At 45.4% G+C, this 21260-nt stretch overlaps 1 protein-coding gene across 6 annotated transcripts in view; it reads right to left on the bottom strand.

The window, feature by feature from the left end:
• The window catches only part of Ppp2r5c (protein phosphatase 2 regulatory subunit B'gamma), a 147659-nt gene that overhangs the window by 121779 nt on the left and 4620 nt on the right, over positions 1–21260 (bottom strand). For 5 of the 6 annotated variants that reach the window (XM_037210846.1, XM_028883814.2, XM_028883816.2 and 2 more), the window contains exon 3: positions 6047–6218. In XM_037210846.1, coding sequence (XP_037066741.1) covers positions 6047–6218 — 172 coding nt within the window. The remainder of the gene's footprint in view (positions 1–6046; positions 6219–21260) is intronic. The other variant, XM_028883815.2, reaches the window with a different exon arrangement.

Genomic DNA, 21260 nt, shown 5'->3' with positions numbered 1-21260 from the left:
TTCTAAAACCAGGAAACTACAAAGAGACGAAGCTGTGTGGGCATGATTCTCTTTAATGATTCCCAGGAGTACAAGCAATCAAAGAAAAAGCAGACAAATAGAATCACAGCAAAGTAAAAAGTTTGAGGAAGTATACAGACAACTTGACAGAACTGTTGTGTGCTGTGGGATGTCTTTCTGTACCCTGTGAATATGTGTTGCTCTGATTCATTAATAAATAAAGCTGCATTGGCCTATGGCAGAGCAGGATAAGGTTAGGTGGTACCGTCCGAGGAACAACAAGGTGCCAGCAGACTGGTAACGCCACAGCCACGTGGGAACATAAAGATTAATAGAAATGGGTTAAGTTATGAGAGTTAGCTAGTAAGACTGACTCATATGCCATACAATTTTAACTGTAACTAGTATAAGCCTCCGTGTGTTTACTTGGGGCCAAGCAGCTGCAGGACTACTGGTAGGCAGGACCTGAGAGACTTCCGGCTACAGATGTGTGACTGATACTTTGTGTTCTGACAAAGCTGCCTGGAGATGAGTGGGCAGGGTTAATCATATAGGCCAGGGGGTGGTGGCTCACACCTTTAATCCCAGCACTCAGGAGGTGGAGACAGGACTATAAGGCGGGTAGAGACAGGAGCTCCCCCCATTCAGTCTGAGAATTGACAAAGACAGGAAGCTCCTCATTCTGTCTGAGGATTCGTAGAGGTAAGGAGTTTCTAGTGGCTGCTGCCCTGCTTCTCTGGTCTTTCAGCTCTCACCCTCAATATCTGACTCTGGGTTTTTATTGTTAAGACCAATTAAGATCACGCTTTACATAACATGTGCACAAACAAGTCATCTTACGGGACAGAATCCACATGTACATGGAACTTACCTGATACTATCCTTCCCTAGCTACCTGACTATCAAATGAGCAAATGATCCAAATCTAGGGAATATGAATCAAACCACACGGAGGTACCATTCCTCCCTAGCCTGTTGTTAAGGATAAAGCCCAGCAAATGCTGACAAAGATGTGAGAGATGGTTGGGAGTGCAACACAGCCACTGTGGAGTTCCTTCAACAAATGAAACCACCACATGACCCAGCAAAGCCCATTCCATGAAATGCCTAAAGGAGCCATGCACATGCCCATGCTTACTGCAGCATCGTTTCATCAGCCAAGACAGGGTATCTGTTGTCGGGTAAGCTTTCTGTAAACTGTGAAGATGTGTGTCTTGCAAAGGTACCTTCTGATTGGTTTAATAAAAAGCTGAATGGCCAACAGCTAGGCAGGAGAGGACAGGAGGAACTTCTGGGCAGAGGTAAGAACTTTGGAAAGGAATGGGAGGTGGGGATTCACCCAGTAAGAAGTGAAGAAGCGGAGGAAATTGGACGTACAGCATGGAGGACAGGTAATGAGCCATGTGGCAGAATGTACATTAATATAAACAGGTTAATTTAAGTTATAAGAGCTAGTGGAACAAGCCTAAGCTAAGGCCAAGCTTTCACAATTAATAAAAAGTCCCTGTGTTGTTATTCGGGAGCTGGTGGTCCAAAGAAAGTCCAACTACAGGTATCAACTGTGGTATCCATTGAAAAAGAATGGACACAGGCAACACACTCCAAATGGAGTCTTTACTAGTAACCCATAAAAAAATTAAATTCATTTGTGACAACACAAGGGAACTGAAGTATACTATGTCGAGTAACATAAACCAGGGACAGAAACACAAAGGCTGTATGTTCTAGTTCTACTAAGAACGAGAACGTGACGTCCAAACAGCTAATCTCACAGAACCTGAGGGAACTGAGTAGTCACTAGAGAACAGAGACGTAAAGAGGGAGGGAGGGATAACAGGCGCCAATACAGTTAGATAAGAGCTAAGTCCCAGTGTTCTGTAGCTTCGTAGGATAACTCGTTCACAATTTATTATAGATTTCCAAACACCTATAAAGAGGAAATGATACATGTGTAAGGAGATGGAATGCTAACTGCCTTCACTAGGTTGTTACACATTGTATAGGTGTATCAATTATCACAAAACAAAGCAAAATACTCTTCATCCTTGAGAGGGGCTAAGGCTGACTTCTCTCTTTAGAAACTGACAAATAAAAGGATCAATCACTTAAAAAAAAAATCCACATGGAGCTGGAGAGATGGCTAAGTGGTTAAGAGTACTGCTGCTCTTCCAGAGGACCTGAGCCAGACTCCCAGCACCCACAGAGTTACTCACAAACACCTGTTAAGTACAGTCCCAGGGAATCTGATGCCCTTGCCTGACCTCCCCGGATACTACACACAGATGGTACACAGACAACACCCACATACAAAATAAGATGGGGGTTGACAAAAAAGACCATATGCAGTTTCAAATACAGAGACAGAAAGCAGAGCAGCGTCACCTGTGGATGAGGTGGCAGCAGAAGCTGACAGTAACTGGCCACAAAGGAAATGGAGGATGGTGGACCTTGAGTGTGGGATGGCTGGACACCTATCCACATTTATTAAAGAATTAGAACTTCTACTTACGATAGATGATCTCAGGGTAGATATGTGAATTGTGTCTCAATAAAACTCTAAAAAGGGGGGAGGATCTAACTTGAAGTCAAAATAAAAACCTAAGATTAGAGCTAAAGTTATTCTCAGAAGAGCATGTGGCTTTATATTGTTATAAAACTAAAAATAAGAGAACTCAGTATTTGACTTAGTAAAAATATGAAAAAGGATAAAAAATAGAATTAAAATAAAAGTGGGGGTAAAGGGGATACTGAACAGAAACAGAGGAAGGGGACACAATTACCACAGATATGGAAGAGAGGAAAAGCCCAACACAGCTGTTACAGAGGACACTTCATGGACCCACCACAAAAGACTATCACAAAGTTCTTGGCCAGCTGAGCCTACTTCATGAGCACATGGGTCACCCACATTTGATTATTTCTGAAATCAGTGCATATCAATCCTTGTCATAAGATGACAGCAGGATGGCTGGAGACATGGCTCAGAGGTTAAGCGCACTGGCTGTTCTTCCAGAGGACCTGAGTTCAATTCCCAGCACCCACATGGTGGCTCACAACCATCTGTAATGAGATCTGGTGCCCTCTTCTGGCCTGCAGGCGTACATGCAAAACAGAATACTGTATATACATAATAAATAAATAAATCTTAAAAAAAAAAAAAAAAAAGAACGTGGAGAAGAAAATCAGCAAGTTCACAGAGGTCCTCAAGACCAATGGACTCCTGGTATGAGTCCAATAAAGACTAAAAAATAAAAAAAATAAAAATAAATAAAATTTAAAAAAGATGACAGCAGGAGAGAGCTACATGGAAACCCAAAGGCCGCCTTTGGAAAGACCACTAAGTTCTTGTATCAGTGCATTTGATGAAAGGATGCTGTAGAAAAAGAACTGGTATAAGGAGAAAAGGCAGAGACAAGAGGCAGAGACAAAGCAGTGGGCCAAGGAGTGCCTCACACAGAGACTCCTTGAGACCAGTGAAGCTTCCAAGATAGAAATCACACTCCAGCCTATGCTGAGCCCTTCCTGGACTCTGACCCGTGTGTGAAGGAGGCAGGACACAATCTAACATGCCCTTATGACAGCGAGCACCAGGCACCAGCTGGGTCTTGAAGCAAGACTCAACAGTTATTCTGAACCTTTCTCAACCCAGATGCCACATCTCTCTGATTCAGCCTACTGAGGGCAATGTAAGGAGGAGTGGCACACATCCCCTCCCTGTCTCACCACCCAGATGTTGAGTCCCAAAGAGCAGGGGCCTTTTGCTTGGTGCCATGCCCCTTAGAATAGGTCCCGCATCCAAAGGTAGTTCACCTACCTGCTAGCAAATGAAGGGAAAGTGATGTGGAAATATAGGATATAGATATGATAGGACAAAAGGGTGGATTGTTGAAACTACTTTTAAAGAGCAACTTGTTTAAAATGTTTTACATTGGTATAGATTTTAGTTTACTAATACAAAATTTAAGTTAATTTTGTTATTCTGTATATATATTTCTACTCTTGTTTAAGGTATTATGTTTATGTAATTCATTGAGATTGTAATGGATAATTAAGAAACATAGATTAATAATTAGTCTTCTGTGATAGTAAAACTTATAGTCATGTTAGTTAAGTTTTCTAGGTATATATAGCTACAATTCAATTAGGTAGGTAATCTTCAGACACTTCAAAAACCTACAGAATATGGCATTTAAAATGTTTTTAAAACTTAGACTATCTGGACAACAAGACACATCTGCTCCTAGCAGCACTGATTTACTTAAAAGAGGGGGATGGGCATCAAAGACACTCCATGTTGGAGTTTATCTTCTTGGCAAAAATAGCTATTTGGGCAAAAAAACTGTTCTTGCCTGGACTGCTTGACAAAATTAAAATGGACATGCAGGACCCATAGGAAGGTGACCACTGAACTTTGCAAGATGGTCCTTCAGATTCCTGCTTCACAAAAGAGATTGCCAGACATTCTACAAGACACAGAGAAAAAAATGACTGGGAGACTAGGCCTACGGGCTGAAGATGGATGCCCCAATGTTGTAGAGGAACTTTAGATGACTGTCCAGGCAGGCAGCTGTCTCTGTCATTCTAGATTTTTGGAAGTTGCTTACAATGCTCTTCCTGTTTACTTAGATAATATTGTATCCTTCTGAGGTCTTTGATGTAGTTGAAGACTAGATAGTTATAATTATGATTTTCCCTGGTTATGATAAGAGATAAGTTAGATATGAAACCTTGGACTCACAAATATAGGATAAATAAAATATTTTCTTTGAATTTGTCAAATATAAGTGGACCAGATATTGTAACTGTGATTCTTGCTTGATAGCTGTTCTATTATATGTAATTTTACTATGTTAAAGTTAAAACCTTCCTTTTGAAAAAAAAAAGAAAGAAAAGAAAAGGGGGAAGTACTGTGGGTGTCTTTCTGTATGCTGTGAATATGTGTTGCTGTGATTGGTTGATAAATAAAGCTGTTTGGCCTATGGCAAGGCAGCTTAGAGGCAGGCGGGAAATTCAAAGAGACAGACAGGAAGAGAAAGGAGAGCAAGGAGGATGCTGCTAGATGCTACCAGGAGAAGCAAGATATAAAAGTACCAGTAAGCCACAAGCCATGTGGCAAAGTATAGATTTATAGAAATGGGTTAGTTTAAGATATAAGAGCTAGCTAGTGAGTAGCCTGAGCCATTAGGCCATATCATTTGTAAATAATATAAGCCTCTGTGTGTTTATTTGGGTCTGAGCGGGACACAGGAAAAACTTCAGCTACAGGAAAGCCTTTAACCTCCCCTCCCCCAGGCACATTGGCATGGAGCTCTGGGAATACATCTCTAAAAGCCAACTTCCTGCTCTCCACATACTCAGTTGAGGTTAATTATAAAAGATGCATCACTACAAATTTCAGGTATGACAGACACCTGATAGCTACTTTGCATAGTGGTCTTAGGTCTCTGAACCTGTAAAGAGCATCAGAGGTTCACATCTTACTATAGTTCCTTGACCCGTTTTCTTTGACAAGGTCTTAAGTACCTTAACACAGAGCCCTCCTGGAGGGAAATAGTTCCTCTGGTGGAAAGAGGTGGCTGTGCCACTGGGAGCAGTTCCAAGTGAAGAGCCCTACTCCCTGGCTGGTCTCAGCTAAGGGACCCAGGTATCCAGAATAGCGTGCAGAGCACCGAGCCGGTTCTCTGCCTGAACTTTTGTGATTGCCTGTAGTAACACCTTCTAAAAGGTGGGGTTCTAAGACACGCTGGAGAATTATGTAAAGAAACGTGCATGGCTTCCTAATAGCTACAATCTGAAGTTTTTCTACTGTCTTAGTGTAGTATTCCTGTAACACGTGCAGTGATTAGACTTTTATCCCCAAAGCTCTGGAATTAAAAATATTAGTTCAGTAAAGTTAAGTGGCATCCAATATAAGGAAAAACTAAACCAGGACAAACAACAAACAAACAAAAACCTGATCCATTAGGAGCCAGCAAGGCTCTGAAATAGTATTCTTCCCCCAGTAACAAACTTTCTACTTTGAAAAAAAAAAAAAAGTAAGAATTACCTTTTAAAGATGGGAGTTTTTGCAGTTCTCTGTTATTGCTGGCATTAAATCGTGAAGAATTCTGCCGTTTGTCTTTCTTAACAGGGACGACGGGCTGAGGAACTGGGACTTTTATTTTAGCAGATGTCGAAGACTGGACAGCCACGAGGCTGTTTTTCCTGCCGGCTATCTGCTTTCAAAATAAAAAGAAATAAGTATGTAAAATAGATTACTTAAAATGACTGCTAATAGAGAAAACACACATGCATGGGGGGGGGGTAAGTGGTCTTTCTTCTCACCCCTGGAACTGGAGCTGCTGGAAGTTGAGGTTTACGTCCCATCCTTAGCGATCCTGGACTGCTAGAGCCACAGACTCCTAACCTATGTCCCCTGCAGACCTCTGATTTCTTTGTCTTACTCCATAGCTCAGGCTGGTACTGAATGCACTGCAAAACAAGGCTGATTCTTCTGCCTCTGCCTCTTGAGCACTGAGATTGCAAGTGTAAGCCCCCTGCCTGGTTGACTGCTACAGTATTACCACAATGCGGTAGGCTAGGGAATGACTGCCACAAGAATGGTCACATCCTATAACCTAAGACGTGTGACTATGTCACCTTGCTTGGCAAATGAACCTGGCAGATGTGACTAAGTTCACAGAGAGGGTAAGGATCTTTGACTATCAAGATGGTCAATGTCAGCAGAAAGATCCTCAGGAGGGAGGGAGGATGGTGGAACAAAGGAAGGCAATGAGATAATGGAAGCTCAAGTTCAAGAGTCAGAGAGATAGGAAACTCACTGTGACTTGGAGACAGAGGAGGGGCTGGCTGTGAGCTGAGAGACATCACCTTGCCATGCCTTCCCTTGGGTCCTGTGTCCAATCTCTGCCCTCCAGAACTCTAAGATGTGAGAGCATGTGCTCTTATAACCACTGAACAGAGCAATGGAGAGAGAACAGCTGAACACCTGTGACGGAAGGTTCTCACAAGTTCGCTATTCTGTCTGCTGCATGCAGATATCTTCCCTGAGCCTAAACTATTCATCCCAGCTTTTCTTAGCACTTTGGGCTCCCAACTAACAGGCACATCTCTGATGGTATGACAATCATAAGAGCTAGCCAACCTCCTTGTGGCCAGCTCCAACATGTCCAGGGAGATATTCCTGCAGAACGGAGAAGACTCTCAGGGACACACAGCAGAGCCACTAGAGTCCCTTGTCATCCACACAGGTTCAGTGGATGACTCACCATAGAGATCCTGAGGAGCTCATGTGGACTCTGGGCCTCCAGTCAGAGGGATCTCTGTGCATGATCAGCTGACATAACACACTGTAGCTGCCTGCTACCATGTGGACATTGGTGGAAATGACAGCCACCATCTACAACAGTAAGGCATGACGTACACACAGCATGCCCGCTGCACTGCCTGCCCCAAACAGTGGAGCTTGGGTCTGCACAGATGCACTTTCAAATGGCCATTGGTGGGGCTGAAGAGACGGCTCACTGGGTGACATGCCTGCTGCTACACATGAGGATGTCAGTTCAGATCCCCCAGGATCCACGAAGAAGCTGTGTGTGGTATCTGTAACTTGAGTGCTGTTGGGGGAACAGGGCTGGGAATGGGTAAATCTGGATCCCTAGAGCTCACTAGCCAGCTAGCCAATCTGAAATAGTGAGCTATAGGTTCAGTGAGAGACCCTGCCTCAAAACATAAGGTGGAGTCGGGCGGTGGTAACACACGCCTTTAATCCTAGCACTCGGGAGACAGAGGCAGGAGGATCTCTGAGTTCGAGGCCAACCAGGTCTACAAAGTGAGTTCCAGGACAGCAAGGACTAAACAGAGAAACCCTGTCTTGAAAAACAAAACAATACAAAACAAAAAGGTGGAAAGTGATTACATGAGACACCAAAGTCAACCTCTGGCCTCCATACACACACATGCAGACAAGTACATCCACATACGCATGTGTATATCCTCCCTTTCCACACATGTACACACCGAAAGGCCACCAAGCTTCAACCTGAAGATACAGAATTCCTTAGCTCCTTTCTATCACCACACAGGGATATGGAGACCAGTCACACCAACAGAAGCCCCAACTTATCTGTTGTTGTCCCTGAATGCAGGTTTGCTAAGCAGTAATACGCGCCTGCTTTATTTTTAATGAGCTGCCTAAGAACACTTGGATAGGCTGTTCCAAAATGAGACTGCCCAGAGCAGCAGCAGCAGCAGCAGTTCTGACCTGAGAGTAGGGGCCAGGTTCCCTCCCCACAGGCTGTGGCTCTGTGGTCAGAATGTACTTTCTTGGACTCTGATCTTGACGTCTCTTAGGATCTGATCTTGATCCCTGGGGTGCTGGTACAGAAGTGACATGGACCTTTAAAAGGTGGGGCCTAATAGGAAATCCTATGTCACTGGGGGCTCTTTCTGCTCCTGGATTGAAATGCGGCAAGTTACACACACTCCAGCCATTACCACTGGCCCTCTGTCCTCACCAGAACTGAGCCACCACCAAAGCTGTGAGTTCAAAAAACATTTTCCTTTATAAGTAGCTATTGTGACAAACAACTAATAAAGGATCTTTCATTCTTACCATCCGGCACAACAAGCATGAAAAATCCACCTATGGGCTGGTGAGATCCATCAGTGGGTAAAGGCACCTGCCACCAAGTTTGACAACCCAAGTTTAATCCCTGGGACCCAAATGGTGGAAGGAGAGAACCAACTCCCACACACTGTCCTCTGTAACATCCCATGTACACATGTGCACACACATAAATGAATACAGTAATAAAATAAAAAAGAAAGTGCCATCTACAACTCACCTCTTCCATGGAACCCTCCTCCCAAGTTAAAACTTATGAGCTCGGGTTCCTGGGATGTTCCTTCAAAAGCTGGAGAGATGGCTTCCTAGTTAAAAGAACTTGCTACTCTTACACAGGGCATGGGTTTGGTTTCCAGCACCCACACTGGGCAGCTCACATTCCCTGGAATTCCAGCTGCAGGGGATCCAATGCCTTTGGCTTCCAAGAGCATGAGCGTGTGCACACACACTTTAAAATAATAATATAATTTAAAAGTCCTAGGATTTACTGGATAGCCTCAAGGACACTCCTAGAGTGTTCCTTCTTTACACACTAAGCTCCCACGCATGTACTACAGATCGTTATAGCCTCCACATCACTTCATTGTCTACAATGCCCACCCATTCCAGGACCGTATATACAAGGGCCCTGACAAACAACAGGTGAAAAGATGAGCAGAAACAGCTCCGAGGCCGCTTTATACTGCATGGAAATAAGCTGTGCATCTTACATAACCAAGTATAAGACTGGGGCTGATCTGGTTAGCCCACAAGACAGACTCAAATCAAATCCAGAGGCAATGTCCCCCTTGCAGGGAAACAAGCTGAGGTAAGGTTTCCAATGTTTGAAGAAATGAGGTTGTCCTGACCTTGCCGACACCAAGCCATCGGCTCCCCTCCCCTGGGCCCTGCCAACTCTGCCTCCCTCCAGACCTCTCCAGAGTTTTCACCCACAAGGAGGCAGAGAACTTCCAGAGAGAAAATCTGGCCACTGCTCCGTGTTTATCAACTGCGACCGTTTCCTCTCGTTCCATGGTGGCCCCACCACCTGTGTCCCCCTGCTTCTGCAGGCCCTCACCTCTGCCGTGCTCTTTACTCCCCGTGGTACCTGCACAGCCTTCCCATGGCACGGCATGTTATGTCTGACCTGAGCACTCCTGGCCCAGAACATCGTAATTTTACACTCTGTCAACTGTAAGGGGGCACAACTTTCTCCCTGGAGGACAGGGCCTGGCCGGTCACTTTGCCAGTTTTGTGAGGATCTCAGGAGTTGCCAGTCAGGAAGGGCTTTTCTGAAAAAAGGAGCTCACCTCCATTCCCCACCCTCTGCCATGGCCTTGGTGTGACTTCAGGTCATTCACACCAAGAGGACAAGTACACAGAAGACCGGAAAGGCACAGGTGCCATCCAGAGCAGTGAGCAGACCAAGAGCCCAGGTGAGAAACTGACCTTATGTGACAGATAACTACAAATGAGGTGAAACCGTGTGGTGTGGCAGTGATGGGCAGGTCTCCCTTTCTAAAGGACACTCTGGCTCTGTGGGCTCTGACCCTGGGAAGGCTTTGTCTTGAAGTATAAACAAGAGATTCAGAGACTGGCTTGGGCAGTAGCTAAGTGTGGAACACTAAGTGTCAGACACTCTGCAAACTCTCTAGGGCTGGAGGACAAGGCAGGTGTGTAGGACGGGGAGTAGAGAAGAGACCCAGGGAGGTGCCTCCCTCTGACTGAAGTAGACAGGTGAACTGAGTGGCAAGCAGCCTGTAAAGCAAAGCAGTAAGTTCAATGTGACTGCGCTGTCTGAGGTCCTATGTGGTGATGCCAGTATATTCAGATAAACAGGCCAGTTACCTTTCCCTGCTTCTTCCAGAATGCGTTCTATTTTCTTAAGAATAAGACTCAGCAGCTAGATTCTTTCTCTTTCTTTGCTTGTAACTTGGCCAGTGGCTATCCATCCTACCCTGCCCATGAGACAAAATCTCACTCAACTTTCTCACTGTGTCCAGATGCTCAGGACAACTCTACTGGACACCACTAGACACTTTGGCAGTCCACCGGGACTGGTCATGAGATAATGGAAGTCAATAACATCTAAGTGAGTTGCTCAAGACGTGGGAATGATCACCTGGCCAAAGAAGACAACGAGGAGGCTGAGCACTCGTGGTGGAAGGGAGTGTGGCCTCACAGAAGGTGTCTTTCCCAACAGATGGACAGCTGCAATGGCTAGCAGCAGCAGCACAGCGGTCATGCTGGGTGAGACTGGTCTCCTTTAGCAGCATGGGAGAAGCTACCTAGAGCTAAGATGAAGCAGGGGACCACGAGTACCAGCAACATCATGTTAATATCTGGCTGGAGAGGAAGGAGAAAGGGCCCAGGAGGCAGGAGCAGCTGTTTCCGGTGTGGAAAGGCTGTCCTGGTGCTTGGTAGAACACGGACCACTGGAAGGGAACCAGAGCTGAGAGAGCAGCTGGGCTGGGCCTAGGCTTGGGTCTGCAGAAGGGGAGAGAGGATGGACTGAGGCATGGATGCCAATCAGACTATGTGTGTACATGTGGGTAAATAGTATAATGTCTGTCAAGAGTCACTTGTAAAGGGAGATGAAGCAAGAATCAAGGTCTAAGGAGACAGGTGAGGTCAAAAGGGTCACTGCAGAAAAGACAAAAGTTAGGAGCCTGGAGAAATGGAGTGGCTCTAGACAAGTATTCCTCCTTAGAGGCCAACCCACCTCACTCACGGTCAGTCTTAGAACAAACACTGCCCAGAGAGAATTGGCCGTGAAGACCCCACCCAGACGCCCTATTTTTCTGTTGTAGTTTCCTAACAGTCCCTAAGTGGGTACTGAGGATAAAACAACTGTGGCCTTTCCTGGTGGGACCCATAAGTGAGAGGTTCAGACTGTGGGTGAACTTATGTCCTGCAGCACTAGTGTAACCAGGCTTCCGCCACACTTGGTCACACCCCCCACTCCCGGGTGATGCCAACCCTGCCTTGATCCTCCTTCCCTGCACTTTCCACTGAGCCATTCTGCCTTCTAGCACCTTCCAAAGCTCTCCCTTCCTGCAGCTCTATGATGAACTGTACAAACTGCTGCCACTCAAGTGCCAGAGATAACTCATTATCACGTGACACACAGTTTAAGAAGTACTTTGGCCTCCCCCAGAGGGCCAGCCTGAAACTGGTCAAGTTTTCAGTCTAACCACCAGCCCATCAGAGACAAAATGGAAAGAGTTAACAAGCCATAGGGCTGCAATCTGCAGCCCAGACTGTCGGAGTGGGGTGGGAAGCACAGAAGGTGGCCGCTGCATCAGCAGGTAAGCTCTGCTGTTGGGGTTGTGCTGTTGGGGTTGTAGGACATTAACAGCATCCTGGTTTGCCCCCTGGAAGCAAGCAGCCCTGTCCTGGGTTGAGACAAGAGTGTTACCAGCATTACTGAATGTCCCCCGGGTGGGGTAGCAGGGCAAAATCACCCTTGGTTGAGAATCACATCTTTCAAAAATATACAACTAATTTGATTTTATTAACAGCTAGATTGTGAGGGGAAAGAGAAAATGAAACCACAGGAGCAGGAGAAAGTTGGATGTGGTAATAACCAAGTAGAGCCAGGAGCTTATCTCACCTGGACTAAAGCTAAGCACAAATAGTCACCTGGGCTGGTGTTCACTGCACTTTTTCAAGGGCTACTGACAGTGGTTTAGTTCTGCTTAAGAGTCTCCAAGCACAGGAAACATGCAAAAATTGGCACATAGGATTTAATCAAATAAAGCTTCTACACAGCAAAGGAACCAATCAACAGAGTGAAGAGATAGCCCTCAAAAAGAGAGGAAATATCTGCCAGTCAGTCATCTGATAGAAGGTTAATATCCAGAATGCATATGGAATAAAAACAAAACAAACCAAACCAAAAGCAGGTAATCCAATTAAGAATGGGCAAGCGATCTCAATAAATTCATCTAAAAAGAAATACAAATGGCCAGTAAGTATGTGGAATTACTTGGCATCATTAACAAGCTGCTGCCTCACCTCAGAATTATGAAAACACACACACACACACACACACACACACACACACACACACACACACACAGCTAATGGGGACGTGGAGGAAAAGGAACCTGCACACTGCTGGTGGGAATGTAAGTTAGCACTATTATGTAGAACAAAACTGTGGTTCCTCACTGGCCTAAAAATAGCTCTACCATATGATTCAGCTATCTCACTTCTGGTTCTATATCCAAAGGGAATCAAGCCAGCATAGCACACAGTTACCTGCACACTCAGGTTCCTGCACCACTATCGACAACACCACAATAGAGAATCTGCCTAGGTGCCCATCAACAGATGAGCGGATGCACAATGGAGTATTATTCAGCCATAAATAAGAATAAAATCCTATCATTTACAGCAACAAGGAGGGAGCTGGAGGACACTATGTTCTGTGAAATAAGCCAGACACAGCTAAGCACTGCATGGTCTCTGTCATATGTGGAAGTTAAAAATGAAGTTGGTCTGAATATAGAAGAGGGATGAGCAGAAGTGGAGGAAGGGAAACCAGATATGATCACCACACACTGACACTGTATGCAAATATTGTGATTAGGGGGCTGAACCCCATTAACATGCTCTATTTATGCATGTTAGTACAAAAGAGTCCTTATTGCAAAACACACATGTGGCTCCATTGCGCCCCAGATAATCTGAGGAAGGAGGGAGCCAGATGAGCAGGCTGGTAGCACTCCGATGATGTCATAGCCAGGTGACAGGGCTCTGGGAGTCATCAAACTTTCCTCACTTCTGTGTATATGAAAATAATTCATAACAAAAATTTAGAAAAATCTTTCCGGTTTAATCCCACTACTTCTAGATGAGACTAGAGTTTAACACCCCTGTTTCCCTCGTTGTACTCTGAACCCTTACTTAAGGCATGCCGGGCTACTCTGATTCTCAGATGTTCCCTGACCCAGTGCTGCGTCAGTGCCTGCTCCCACATGTGAAATGCCCTGTCTTCCCATCCCATTTCCACCCCTAAGACAAGCTTTTCAGATACTGACCTTGGGGACTGGCTCAGGAATAAGTTCTCTCTACTCCTCACTCACGCAGCCTCGTCGACACACCTTGGTACTCTTAGGTTTCCCTTCACAGACCACATCTTATATCACCTGTCTACAGAGACGATCAGCCTGTACAGAGCATCAGGACGGTGTCTCATCCTGCTTCCATCCGTCATCACTCCACTTGCTGGTTCTCCTCTACTGTACTGTACAGACTCAACTCCTGTGAACACCCTGCATATAACTGCTTGTACACACATGCTGCAAATAGTGTGATCTGACATACCGGTAGGTCAGACAGAACTAATAGTCAAGACTACTGTGTGGACAAAGAATGTAGGCAGAATGGACAGAGCTGGGGCAGCTGGATAGACACATGGGAAAGAACAAAGACGGGTCTCCAGCCCATAGCATATGTAAAACCTAGTTCAAATGACATCAAAGACCCAAAGACAGTATAAAAGCATAAAACTCGTACAGGCACACAGAGGGACATCCTCATGCCCTCAGATTGGACAGCAAGTTGCCAACTACAATGAAAACAAAACAAAAAATCCCAGACAAATTGGATTTCATTAAAAATGCGTATTTTTGAGCCAAGCAGTGGTGGCATGTGCCTTTAATCCCAGCACTCAGGAGGCAGAGGCAGGTGGATCTCTGTGAGTTGGAGGCCAGCTTGGTCTACATAATGAGTTCCAGGATAGCCAGGACTGTTACACTGTTACACAGAGAAGCCTTGTCTTGAAAAACCAAACCAAAACAAAACTAAAACAAAAACATATTTTGATAATGCCATAAAAGGCGTTATGATAATGTCCATAAAAGGCATTATCAAAAAAGTAAAAGGCAACTAACAAAGACAAATTATTTGTGAATTACATACATGATGACAGCCTAGTAGCCAGAATACAAAAACCTCCCAATAACTCAAGAGGAAAACAACCGGGTTAAAAAATAACAAAGGTCTTAAATGATCATTTCTCCAAAGAAGACATGTGACTGGCCAACAGGTACATGGAAAGGTATTCAACATCACCAGCTACCAGTGCCAGCACAGGCAGGAGTCTGGAACACACGGAAAACAGCAACAGCTGGCAGGATGTGGGGGAAGCTGTGGCTCCTCAGTAAGTTCAACACACACTTACCAGATGACCTAGCGATCCCACTCCCTGGAAGACAGTCACAGGGACTCACACGGCACACAGAGAGAAGCGTGCTCACACACGGTCACAGAAGTCCTGCCCACAACAGAAGGTCGGGGCTAGCTGGGCATCCTCAGCTAATGCAATGAAGCATGTTAGAGCCTTAGGATGGAGTGTGGTCCAAGCATAAGAGGAACGGCAGGGATTTGAAGACAAGACGAATCCACAGAGCAGACTGGTGGCTGCCAAGCTTTGGAGAATGGCTGCTTGGTGGCTGTGGGCTTCCTGGAGCTCAAGCTGAGGAAATGTTCTGGGAGGAGGTGCTGTTGCTGCTGCTCTGCCCTCTGGAATCCTTGACCCTTCCAGGCTGGCTGCACAAACAGCTGTGGTTCAGGGAGTACCTGCGTGGCTTATCACTGGTGTGGGCTGGACAGTGAGTGAGAAGCAGCAGGAGCTTCTACAGGTCAGGAGCTCACTCATGAAATAAAAACAAGACCAGTCTTGAAACTGACCTTTGTCAAGGAGTGTGTGCTGTCTGCTGCCTGGCTGGGGAAGTTCTTGTAAATTTGGTTCTTCCCTCTGGCCACTGCCCTGGATTGGAGACCACGGTTTGCTTTTATTTACTTGTTCAGCCTCCTGAGAGGCCCCGAAATTTCCCTTAACCTCCTTGCGTTTGACACCAGTCCCAAACACACTGCTGCTTATCAAATCCAAATCAAGATAGCTGACCTTCCCACTGGAGTTCTAAGTATAAACTATGGCCACCACCTGTCTGTGGACTGTATCTCTGGGGAACCCTGGGCAGCTTCAGGATGACCTAAGGTAGCTTGAGGCCCAGAGCAGCTGTCTTCCTGACCTTCATGGGACCCAAGAGCTACGATTCTGGAACCATCAAGGGGAAACTCTTGAGTGGAGGGAAAGCAGGACTGTCCATCCCCATCTGTTCATGTCTTCCCAGCAGCCATTGGGCATGGTGGCACAGGCTGCCATAGAGAAACAATATAGGTATTGAGAAAGAGTGACAATTTCTAACAGGAGACATCTAAAATCTAACTGTCACTTTCATTCCCACAAGCATACTCCTAAATGTGGAGTGAAATAAATCCGGGCAACAGACAACATGGGTGCTTGTTAGTCTCCGTATTCAAAATTATTCATTCAACCAGAAAAACAAACAACTGACTTGACAAAACCTCACTCCTAAACATCTTACCATATAAGGGGCTACATGGAACAAACAGCGCGTTTCCTTCACTGAGACTCTGCAGTTCTAAAAATTCGTAACCACATGTACGATGCTTACTGTGCCACTGAGCAAGACCAAGCCATTGGGACCCCGAGAGGTTCAAGATGGTGAATGGAGTCAAACACAAGGGATGCCTTTGACTGAGCTAGCCAGAGCTGGTTGCAGACGAGGGTCCAAGGATGGTGGCATGACCGGCCCCCCTCCCTTCCTCTAAGTGCTGCCAGTGGCTTGGATTTGCCCCTCACCCCCCAGAGCCAGAAAGCCATGCTGCTGAGCTGCACTGCCCTAGGTCTCACCTGCTCTACGAGAGCGTTCTGTTGGGAGGCATCGGCTATTTGCCCACCGTTGTCTAAGGCTGCTCTCTCCTATAATAGCGCGGTAAGAGGCTGGGACAAACTACAGAGTATTTCAAGCCTAGGACAGTTATATCTGGCCCTTCAAAGAAAGGTTTTGGCTTTTTTTCTAGGCCAACATTTCCTGCTGAGAGGTGGAAACAGAGAGGAAGGAGGGTTTTCTGATCAGTGCTGACCATGGATTTGAGCCTAGTGAAACTGCCAGCCCCGTTCCCAGTGGGTAAGGATGGAATTACAGAGCTGTGGCCTCTAGTGGCAAGAATACTGAGGAGTGTGTGTCATAGGTGCCCCCCTGGAAAGAGTTCTCCACAGATGCATCTTCAGCCAGGAAGCTAGGAGGAGGGGATGGGATCTGGCTCCAGGGATCCCCAGAGGTGGGGAACGTGGAACCTGTTACAGTGGAAAGCAGGAGAGAGAAGATTAATTTTTCACCCCATGTTGTACATAGCTACCTTCTACTGTACCATCTCTTCAGAACATGAAAGAACTGGTGTTCGTGAAAAAAAAAAAAAAACAAAAACAAAAAAAAACCACATCTTCCAGCAAAACCTAAGTCTAGGAAACTGAGGCTGTTGACAAAGGTCCTGGTCCCTCCCAGTAAAGCCCCAAGCCAGCTCCACTGAGGCGTCAAAAGCAAGTGGTCTGTGATAAGCCACCAAGTCCAGAGTCCCAGCCGGCTGTGCTGGCGTCACATCCCTGAGTATGAATGGAGAGACCACATTCATGCCGTGTCTTCCCTGCTACGGCCGCTCAGCAGCCAGGTCCAGCTCTGCAAACCCTGCAGTCATCCTCTCTCGTTTTCGTGTTCCAAATGCCCCAACACCTGCCTATCACCCTTGGGATGAAGGTCCCAACTTGAATATCAACTCCTTAGCAAGACTGTCCCTGGCCCCCTAAAGCAAGCTGAGCGTGTAGTGAGGATGATATACTTCTGTACTATTTTAATAAAGAAGTTCTTCTCCAGTGCTGAAAGTTAAGCCCAGGGTTTAGTGCACAGGAGACGTGCAGGCACTCCACACTGGGCATCCCCAGCCCTTGTATTATTTTATTTTTAACCATGGATGTTTTGACCTAAAAAAAAATAGAGACCTATAAGAATCTGTCTGCAAGAATGACTGTGACACTGTGTGACTTCTCTTGGGTCTCTCAAGGTCCCTCACCTAGGAAAATGGAGTCTGCCTTATGTGTAGATCTGGGGCAGGCCTGTCACGGACCAAGAGGTAACTGTGCTCCTTCCCAGCTCACCAAGATGTTCCCTTTGTGTTCCCTTCTTTTCTCCACTTTTACCTATTTCTTCTCTTGCCTATTTATCTTTTCTTCATCTAAATTGATAATCTGAAACTTGATAATCTGTATTACTGGAGAGAACTAATGAAGCGAAATTAAATCACATTCACTCACGTTAGACGTAGTTGTGTAAAATACTGTCTGGCTACAAGTCAACTCCGCCCCACAGGACTCTCTCGGACACTGGACATACTCTACATCTGGTGACTACTAGCTACTTGTGGCTATTGAGCACTTGAAATGTGGCTAATGCACCAAGGAACTTGATTTTAAGTTTAATTTTCATAAATTACTTTAGGTTGAAATGCAATCACTTGATGTGGCCAACTTCTGAGCTCTCCCTGGACAAAACTAGCATTTGTTAGCACTAACACCTGTAGGCGGTGTAAAGCAGGAAAGCTAATCTATGACTGTAACTTTTCTTAACAAAAAACACAAAAAGATGAAGGAAAGTTCAGTGCATCCTCAAGCTAAGGCATTTATTCTCTTCCTGGAATTTAAATTCTAGGCTTGTTCTCCGACTCCCCCAGGTGGAGAAACAAGGATGCTGTGGACTGGGAAGCGGCCCTTCTCAGAGGCTGTTCTCAAACCTCCAAAGTGGGGGGATGAGACAGTGGTGCCCAGCCTGGCCTCAGGAGGACCCCTCTGCTGTGGAAACATTTTTGGATAGTTTCTTGCAAGATGGACAGGCTCTTCCCTTCACTGAAACTTTCAGAGCTGTCTCGTACCTCAAGAAGACATCCTGTGACCCACGTTAGTGGCTGGGCAGTTAGCACAAGGGCAGGGAACATCTGCTGTGTCGTGCAGCAGAACACAAGCCTGTGCTTCTTGCCCTGCAGCCGCTGTGCCTCCATGGTCAGGCTATTTCTCTCACTTCTACCCCTACCTCTGTCTCAGGGACCTGTCCTGTCTGCTTAGGTGCTGAAAATACCTGGTGTCCTTACCCAAAGCTGCACCTGGCTCTTTTTAGGAGATGGGCCACAGCTAGGCCCCTCCATTCAATACCATCAAAGTGGAAATGGCTGGAAACTCCCAATCACTGACTGTCCAGAGGCAACCAGGTCATGAGTCACAACACAGAGTCAATGTGTAAGTTCTTAACAGGTCAGAAGTGTATTAGTCTTTTTATCCTTCCCAATCCTCAACACCATGCTCCTTCCTACAGGACCAAAGATACCCAGGCCAGAAAGCCATCATCCATCCACCCATCCACCCATCACCTATCTGTGAAGTGTACTATATTGCAAAATACAGTAAAAATATTTTACTAAGAAAAAGTCCCCAAATAAATGTAGTTAGGAACTAGAAACACATTTCAGTGGAAATTCCATTCTGAAATGCTTTAAAGTAAAACAGACTCTATACACAGATATAGATAGATAGATTTACCACTGACCTTTTTTAGTAAGATCTGTAAAACAATTATTCTTTTTTAAAGCAACTTTCTATTGCTTAAAACTTTCACAAACATCAGAAAAAGTCCTATATCTCAGGTGTGGTGGTGGCACATGCCTATAATCTCAACATCTGAGTGGCTGAGGTAAGAGGCTAGCCTGGGCTATATAGTAAGACCCTGTCTCAGATATAAAGATAAATAAAAAGTCCTGTCAATCATCTGAGCTAGTATTATGTTATTTACTTAAAATAAATAATATTGAGTGAAAAGTCTGCATTGACATTCCTTTGGGGATCAAAATAACAAAATAAATAATAATTAAAAGTTATATATAGTCAGGCAGTGGCGCACGCCTTTAATCCCAGCACTCGAGAGGCAGACGCGGGCAGATCTCTGTGAGTTTGAGGCCAGCTTGGTCTACAGAGTGAGTTCCAGGACAGGCTCCAAAACTACACAGAGAAACCCTGTCTCGAAGGAAAAAGAGAGAGAGAGAGAGAGGGAGGGATGGAGAGAGAGGGAGGGAGGGAGGGAGGGAGGGAGGGAGAGGGAGGGAGGGAGGGAGGGAGGGAGGAGGGAGGGAGGGAGGAAGGAAGGAAGGAAGGAAGAAAGAAAGAAAGAAAGAAAGAAAGAAAGAAAGAAAGAAAGAAAGAAAGAAAGAAAGAAAGAAAGAGTTATTTATAATTTACAATAATGGAAAAGTAAGCAGCCTAACCGACTTGAAGGTCTCCTGTGTCTGGCACTATTTATATAAGTGCCGAGGACCAAGCACAAGGCCTTTGCACTTTCTGGGCAAGGGCTCCATGCCTGGGCTAAATATCCCCAACCTCCTAAGCACTTTTAAAATCCAACAACCAAGTATCTCTTGACTGTTGCTCCTAATGAACACATGGAGAGTACAAAGACGAATCACAGGTCATGTTAAGCAGTTGCCCTCAAGGCCTCACCCAGTGAGGGATGCGAGCCGCAAGAAGGCAAGGTGGCTTAAGGCAGTATAGTGCACCTAAGTGACAGCAAATTACTACAAGTTTAAAAGACAAAATATGGTCCAAGAAAAGAAAACCTTCCTCTGAAATGAACAGACAGCTGAGTTAAGAGCACCTGTCATCCTTGGAGACCTGGGTTTCATTCCCAGCTCCCACCTGGCAGCCCACAACCACCAGGAATTCCTCTCTTGTCTTCTAGGCACTAGGCACACACAGTACACACATACAAATTCAGGCAAAACACTCATGCACATAAATAAAAATAAACCTAAAAAAATCAAACCTCTTAAATTTCAGAATAGATGAATGTGAGTTGGTGCTAAAAAAAAAAAAATGAAGGCTTCCATCATTTTTTTTTTGGAAGACAGTAAGACAGGGATTCTTTTTTGAATTCTCTTCTTTCTTATCTTGTGTGCATGTGTGCCAGAGGTCAGAGGACAACTTGCCTGAGTCAGGTCCCAGGGGCTAAAGGTTGTTAGGTTGGGCAGTAGGAACCTTAACCCACTGAACCATCCTGCCAGTCCTCAGAAAGGTATTCTGAAACAGTTGTCCTTAAAGCATGTCTGGAGCTCCTACCTAGGGATCCTTTAGATGCTTCAAGGGATCCAGGAAGTCAAACTGTCCTCACAGTAACTTAGCCATGGCTTCATGAATTCTTTGAAGTCTCATGTTGTGAAGATTTTTGTGAGCTATGCATGTGCTAACTGAATGTAGAGCCAGGCAGCTAAAGAGATTTGCAAAAACCTAGAGCAGTGCCCCTTTTTTCAGGGAATTTTTTAAAGTTATTTTCACACAAATGCTATTTTTGTTAATATGTAATGAGTATTATTGCTATTATTAGCTGAATTGATGAATGCTTAAAATTTTTTTCAGTTTAATTTCTAATATGAAAAATATGGGTAGATAGCTGTAACCCACCTACATAAAAGCTGTCTGGGTTCCCAATGTCTTTGAGGAGTATAAAGGGCCCTTCCTTTTTGTCTGAGCACTGCTGGTCTACATGGAAGCATACCCAGGAGAGAGCACCAGACGCACTCTGGAGGCAAATATGCACACTCTGTAGAGCGTCTTTTCAGTGCAGTGGCTCAGCGGGGGCCACTCCATCCTCTGGAGACATTCAGCAATGCCTGCCATGGCATTTAGTGGGTGAGGCCAAGGAAAACTAGACACAGTCCCAGAAGAGCCTCTAACAAAGCTCCTGGC

This window comes from Peromyscus leucopus, chromosome 14, assembly GCF_004664715.2.
Source record: "Peromyscus leucopus breed LL Stock chromosome 14, UCI_PerLeu_2.1, whole genome shotgun sequence".
Lineage (NCBI taxonomy): Eukaryota > Metazoa > Chordata > Mammalia > Rodentia > Cricetidae > Peromyscus > Peromyscus leucopus.
The sequence above is the reverse complement of the archived record's forward strand: the minus strand, read 5'-3'. Positions and strand labels throughout refer to the sequence as shown.